This window comes from Paramormyrops kingsleyae, chromosome 19, assembly GCF_048594095.1.
Source record: "Paramormyrops kingsleyae isolate MSU_618 chromosome 19, PKINGS_0.4, whole genome shotgun sequence".
NCBI lineage: Eukaryota > Metazoa > Chordata > Actinopteri > Osteoglossiformes > Mormyridae > Paramormyrops > Paramormyrops kingsleyae.
In genome coordinates, this window is record NC_132815.1 from 23563383 (window position 1) to 23570864 (window position 7482).

The window sequence follows — 7482 nt, forward strand, 5'->3', positions numbered from 1 at the left end:
GAGAAAAGGGTGGTCTGAGCCAAGCTGTGGGACTAGAATACAGATCGCAGTTGATAGGCAGCCGGATCTAGCAGATATGTTTTTCAGGGCAGGAGCAAAGTCTACATTCATAATTAATCCAACTGCAACAGAAACGTTGGGGAGGGCAACTGGATGAAAGAGAGGGCATTCTCCAAGGGGGGCAGATACATATTTACACAGAATCGTTAAAGAAGAGAATTCTACAGAGCAGACACCTTCTGAGATAAACGAACATGTTTGGCACTGACAGCATTAACGCTTGAGGTTGCAATTAGGATTCCCAGATTTCACCCAATTGCCCCCTGACCTTAACCTGCTCCCAAATGGTGCCCAAACAGGACTAAAGCTGCCACAGGATATCACAGAAACAAATGCGGGTGTTACAAAATCACTCTCTGTCCCTTTTTCACTTTATATGTAATGTGAATTTGGAAGAGAGGTAGCTTTCATGCTCAACAAACAGTAAGTTCAAAGGTAAAACTAGCAAATATTGCATTCCTCAATAGAGTGGTGTGTGGCTCTCTGGCTTAAGATGCTGTGCTTGTAATTGTAAATCCAGGGGCAACATAATGATACTGTTATTGTGCCCATGAGTAAGACCCTTAACCTCCAATTGTTCCAGGGACTGTCTGGCCCTGCTTTCTCTGTTTGGATCAAAGTGTCTGTGAAATACTTTAAAATGCCAAAACAAGAACAAAGATCACTAACCACTTATGGACAAGCAAGGGCATGAACTGAGGACAATCTAACTGATAACAGGGTTTACAAAAAGTAGGAATTCAGTGCCCCTGAACAACAGATCATGTACACAGAAACTATTTATTTAAAATAAATAAGAATTTTGCACATCAAAAGTTGCTCCATGGGAAGAGTAGCCATTTGAAGCACTTTTTTACTTCATGTATGTATAATTGAACAACAGTTTATTTCATGGTGTATTGACCACAATCAGCACATAGCACTATCATTTAAACCCTTGTCTTTAGGATCTTTCTGTTAACCACACTGCAACAAACCTTTAGCAAATATACATTAGAAACCAAGGATTAGGAATTGGAGGGGGTAGGAAAGTTGATTTGGTCATACCAGTTCCAAAAAGAAACATTTCTGCGTTTTATGGTTACCTTTAAAATGTCCCAAACAAATAAAACAAATAAATAAATCTGAAATTGTTCATCCAAAGCCCATATTAGTCTGGGACACTTGTCACTCTACAGTCTGGGACACTGCCTTTGTTTGAAACAACAAAAAAATACACAGTATCATCCATCAGGTATGTGTCACAAAAAAGCAGTGTTCAGAGACTGAAGTCTGACCACTGGCCTGTACTCACACTCATATAGCAGATTCATGAACATGATACAATACACAGAATTGACGTCAAGGATAGTCAAATATACTAAGCACAACCACGCAGGGCATTTACACTGTAGTAAGCTAATAGCAAGTGTAACTACACTGACTTTTTACAATACATACCACTGATAAAGTGTGATGCTTCAGCACACATAGGTGACACCATACACAGCAGACTGCACTCATGCTGTCATGCTACAGTGACCCCTTATCAGTTCAAGCACATACGGTTTGGTGTAACTTAAGGCTGGAAAAGTACATTATTTTCGGCTAGATATGCACCAAGAAATGAATGAATATGTTTATAGACAGAGGGGGAACCTAAATTCACAAGCAGATGTTCAACACCAAAAACATGCTAATTGTGGCTGCGAGTTGGGCATGGCTAAAACTGGTCTAGGTCAGTCAGAACTGGCAGTTTGGCGACATTTTGGTTTCCTATTAACTTGCACTAACCCTGGGGAGAGAGAGGATAACTTATGAGACCAAAACACCTTGTTGAATCTGTTTAACCAAACTCAGATTTGTTGCTGGAAACACATGCAACGTGCTAAATAACTGTAGGGGACATCATCTGAATGTGTGTACAACAGGTGTTCCATCATTTCATCCTACCTATTGAAATGTCCTACCAAAGGCTACTGCGCATGCTCATGGCCATATTTGTTTTTCATGGCTACACGTCCATAAATTTTTGCTACCATCATATGCTACTAGAAGACTAGTCTGAAATAGCTCCACGAGAACAAAATGAGTAGAGCACCAAGTATTTTTTTTATGTTTTAATATAGTTACAAATATTTTTTTCCACAGCTGAAGCTGTGAAAATGGGGTTAGGTTATCTAAACAGGTTAAATACCAATGGTAGAATAATTTGATTGTTTTGGAGCTATCAGAATATGCTACCTGTGGCTTATGGCCAGTAAAGTGTCATAATTAAAATCTAAACAGGTTAAATTCTAATGGTAGTATGTTCTGATGAGTGTGCCTGGGCTATCAGAATATGCTACCTGTGGTTTATGTTCAGTAAACTGTCATAATTTAGAATATCTAAAGAGGTTAAATACTGATATCAATATTCTTCCTATGGTTTAAGAGCTACCGAGTATCACTTGCACATCGCACTTGTAAGTTGAACTATTGGGCGGCATTTTGCTAACTATGCCAAGTTAGAAGGACTTAGGCTACACCTCTGATAGGACTGTTTGATGTCGCTATAAATATATGCTGCGGTAGGACAGCCTCTGCAAGGTAGTCTCTACCACCAAAATCAGCTACAAATATATGCAGTAATACTTGGTAGTAGAGCACACGAGATATAATTCATTATTATTGTTGATTTTATATTTTTGAATTTCATTTTTCATATTTATTTTTACAGTAGGCTATGCAGATAAGCGCTTCTTACGTTTTGTGATTCATATGATTTATAATTATACTTTCCATTTGATTTATAACTGTCCATAATTATGCTTGTGTTTGCAGTTTTAATAACATACTGTTTCAAAACAAACTGCCTTCTCTGCTGTACCTAAATTGCACCGAACCGTGATCCCCAAAACCGAGGTTTGTACTGAACCGTACATGTACCCACTGTGGACACATATGAAACCAGCTGGCATATTACACCATATCTTAATCAGCATGCCAAAATTACTGTCAGATTCCCATGGGGCACCCAGAAAGTCTGAAGGAAGTTGATGTGGGTTTAGGAAGATGAGAAGCGCGTTCCGTCGCTGGCCATCGTGCGCAATGGGAGCGAGAACAGCGTCGCGAAGCAAACGAAGGGTGACATTCAGCTTCAAAGTGACACCTGCAGTTACGGGAAATATACACGAGAAAAACTGCCTCACTAATATCTGCAAATATATCCACTGAATACATCTCAGTGATTACCTGTTTAGGACAGCCAGGAACAAATGGGGACACTATTTGGGGACCCCTTCGTAAAACTGACAAATGGTACAAAATTTCAGGTAATGACTGATTTGACAATTGATGGAGCTAATGGGGCAGCCAAAGGCACATCCACATACCAGCACTCTTGTTAGAATATTAAAAATATCTAAAATGCAATACATGCAACCAAACACATTCTGTATAACTTACAACACACCATTGCTGTTCAGTGCTTCAAATTGGACAACGTTTTAACAAATTAGTTAAACGCCGAAAAGCATATTCCTAGCTAACCTCTGAAAACCACCCCGAACAGTTATAAAGCAGGGCTTTGCAGGACTCTTCGAAATTCAGCTTCGAATCCCAGGGCGCTTTAAAAAAAATTATTAAAGAAGATCGCACGGGCTCGCCTCTTTGGTGAAGTTATTCACATTAGTATTTATCTCAGACTGAAGCTTATGCGTGACTGAGACGTCAATCTCCCCATGACTAGAAACCAAAAAACATTTACAAATAAAAGAGGTACTGCACAGACCTACACACTACTCAGAAAAATTCCTTTAACGTCAGCTAAGAGTTTGTTTCCTTTTCATGAAGAACCTACACGAGTGCAAGCTGTGTTGGAGCAAATCTATGCTAATAGCAGTTCTACGTCAGATTTGTTAGTTGTATTCTGCAATAATCTGTTATATGTAATATACTTGCATTAGTAGGCTACAACAGTGTTCATGATTGTTTGTATAACAGAAAAACACAGCTGAAAACATATTTCGGTGTCTGCCTTCTCATTCTCGTATTCTCATCCAGACTGGTGGACAGGAGCTGGTTCCCTCAGATCGTACCGAGCATCAAACCAACACCTATCCGACCCCAAACTAACTTTAAGCGAAAGCTCAATGGGCACTCAAGCAACCATCACTGAACACAGAAGAAATATAGGCTACGCATATAAACAACATAGGCTATAGTTGTTATGTGAATTCTGGCAACACCTTTTTTCACTAGCCAAAAACTGTAGTTTCCATAACTACTGTAATACCAGTAATTTCATTTTTAAACCATTTCGTTATTATTTTCCATATAAAATGTAACAAAAACTATTTTCTTTTACACAAATACACCCTCCTAACTAGAAACGTCACGTTAATAAAATATTAAATCGCAATTTTAAAATATAAATAAGTAGGAAATTTTAATACCACCGAACCAAAGCACAAGATATTTCATATTAATAACTAGAAAACGTTTTCGGAATACAAACAGCATTACCAGCTAACTCATGTGTGCTGACTTAAGAGGTGCGTGTACGAGCGCATAGATATGAATGCGGGCGATTTGCATGCGTTTTGACTGCAACCACAGTATTATTCGCATGCTGAATTGCAATATAATTAAATAACACTTTACATATGTTTAAAAACTCCTACCTGCATAAATGGGAGTATCACCGTGTAAATGAAAAGAACATATAATGGGCGAAAGTGAAAAAGAAAAAAATAATGTTGTCAAGGACTCCTCAGCACAACATGCCTTGCAGAAAACATCCAGTAACCCCGGTTATCATTTTCAAGTAGTCATCTAACCGTAGTAATTAGTAAACCGCAGGCTTACCTCAACCATTAAACAAGACATTTAACCATAGTGGCTGATCGGCGACACGGGAATTCAGTGAAATTTTGAACGGGCACAGCTCGCTCATTAAGACGCAGTGTGCAGTATCCAGGAACCGCATGCAGGAATATGAAAACAGCGAGATCTAGCCGTAATATAACCTTGTCTCTGCGTCTTTCTGTCTGTCTGAGCTTTAGACTTGAGTGTAGGACGAGGCTCATTAAGTTCACTACAGGCTGTGTCGGCAGGACTGCTGAGATATTTCCAGAGGTGGGCAACGTTGCAGAGGCAGGAGGTGGTGCGCACAGAAAGCGAGGCTGAGCTATAGAGGAAGCACTCCAATGTCTGTAATGCTGTCGGGCTGCTCTAGTGACAGTTTAATCTTTTTCACGCAATCATTCAGCATAATTCCAAAAAACAAACATGTTACATTTATCCGATCAAAAGAGAGTGCACTGCACATTCATTCAGTAAAATAACTTTCTTTTTCTCTCTTTTCTATTCCGCCTCCGCGGATGACGTCAAACACTTTTTTCCTTTCATATGCTATCATTTGGAAATAGGGACCATACTGAAAATGATTTGCACTGTTTTGGAAAGGGAGAGCACGTCATGCCATACGAGGAGGACCTGAACGATAATCTTTTTTTTTAAACTTCAATAAAATCACTAATGCAACTTAAATGTGAACTAAGAGCCTACATTTAGTCAGTTTGGGGTAAATTTGGAGACTTAATGACTGAACCTTATCTAATTTTAATGTAAGTGGAAAGTAACGGGATGAGTAGCTGCATGACCTACACAGAACTGCGGTAGAAAGCATTTATTACTGGCAGGTTTAACGATAAACTCTAAATCTGACATTTGTTTCAGAAAATGACTACATAGGAATTTTACAAGACTGATTTATGTTTTATTAGCCAGTTTAATTCAGATCAAGTTTATGCGGTTTTAATTAATTTGTTGTTCCATAGTTGTGATGTTATGCAAACTCATTAGCCTATCTGATAAATGTGGTAATTTATTTGAAAAGGCACCGTGTCGACATATGCTTGAATAGCGACTCTATGGTTTGAGACCCTATAAGGTGTTCACTTACACTCTTGCGCTAAGGTACCGTACTGAAAGTTGTGTCTCAATAAAAACGTATTGATTCGCTTTCTCCACATTAATTGTTAGTAAGAGTTAATGATTGACGCAGATCTTGAGTGATGTACACCGTAGTAAGGGAGCTGATTAACTTAATTGCCCATCAGGGGATTCACTCCCCGTAAAAGCAATTCATAGGATCGTTTGTTTTCTTAAGCTTCGTTTGGGTCAACCACGGTCAAATCCTCATTCCCAATGCTAAATATAAACACACAAGTGACCAACAGACTCCATCAGACACAGCTAGACTTTCTCTCATGGCGCTGATTCCTGTGGACCTTTTACGAAACCAGCGACGTTAAATGGACATGGTATTCTTAGCCTTTGGGCTTTCATAAACCAAGTTCTCATAAGGATTTTTGGATGTGAGAATTATTTAAAGAGCAATAAATGCGATCATGCATTTTTAAGCATTATATAACCATGCCATATTTCTCTAAAATCATTACAATGTGACACGGTTTCTTACGAAAATAAATGGTTTGTTGAACATAGGGAATTATTTTCACTGACGGGAAAATGGAGATAATCCTGGTAGTTATCTTGGTAGGTCTTCTTGATTTTCCTGTGGAACAGACATCATAAACCAGTTATTGTTGTTTATCTTTTCGACAAAGCATAGACCCATATAGATTCCAAATGTATATTTTGTTAATTCCCAGATTCGTCCCTGATATCTTAAAGATATCAGGGTGGAATGGGACCAGATATCTGGACATCAGAATAAGACCTTAATATGCTAAGGGTCATCAAGACATCTGGTAGGACTGTCCTGCATAATCCCATGTGAATTTACATCTGATCATACAGTTTTATCATACAGTTGTCCTTTAAAAAATTGATTTATTGCTCCATGATTGGACAGAACAGATACAGAACACCCCAAACCAGACCATCCAAGGACAATGACTCAGGTGTGGATGATTGGCTGGGGGATGGGAACCAAGACCCTGAGGACAATATTAAAACAAAAACCAAACAAAAGGGTTACAAAATAAAACAAACAAACAAATAGATTACAAAACAAAAACCAAATAAACTGATTAAAAAAAAAAAAAGATTACTAACCTAGAATCAAGGCTTTGACAGGCAAGACAAGAGAGCAATGTCTTGGGCTCCAAGAGCAGTCAAATCAGGCCTCCTGGTATTAATTAAAGTTCCAAAGACCACCCCCCCCCTGCCCCATACACACACACACACCATGGCTTAGGGAAATAAATGGATGGTTTTGTGTGCAAATTAGTTTACACACTAAAGCCTGGCCTTTACCAGGAAAAAAAATATAATTTGCAATATGGAAATGTCTCATGACAATTAAACATTATATGTTCATTATATAGGGTTGGCATGGTGGTGCAGTGGTTAGCACTGTTGCCCCACACCTCTGGGAGCTGGGTTTGAATCTCCGCCTGGGTTACAGGTGTGTGGAGTTTGCATGTTCTCCCC

General features: G+C 38.8%; 1 protein-coding gene across 2 annotated transcripts in view; it reads right to left on the minus strand.

Moving 5' to 3' along the window:
• Positions 1-5381, minus strand: part of LOC111841156 (3',5'-cyclic-AMP phosphodiesterase 7B) — a 29307-nt gene extending 23926 nt beyond the window's left edge. The window contains exon 1 of one of the 2 annotated variants that reach the window (XM_023806683.2): positions 5049-5381. In XM_023806683.2, the coding sequence (XP_023662451.1) occupies positions 5049-5108 (60 nt within the window). In that variant the 5' untranslated portion in view covers positions 5109-5381. Of the gene's footprint in view, positions 1-4887 lie in introns of both variants that reach the window. The other variant, XM_023806684.2, reaches the window with a different exon arrangement.
• Between the last annotated feature and the right edge of the window lie 2101 nt (positions 5382-7482).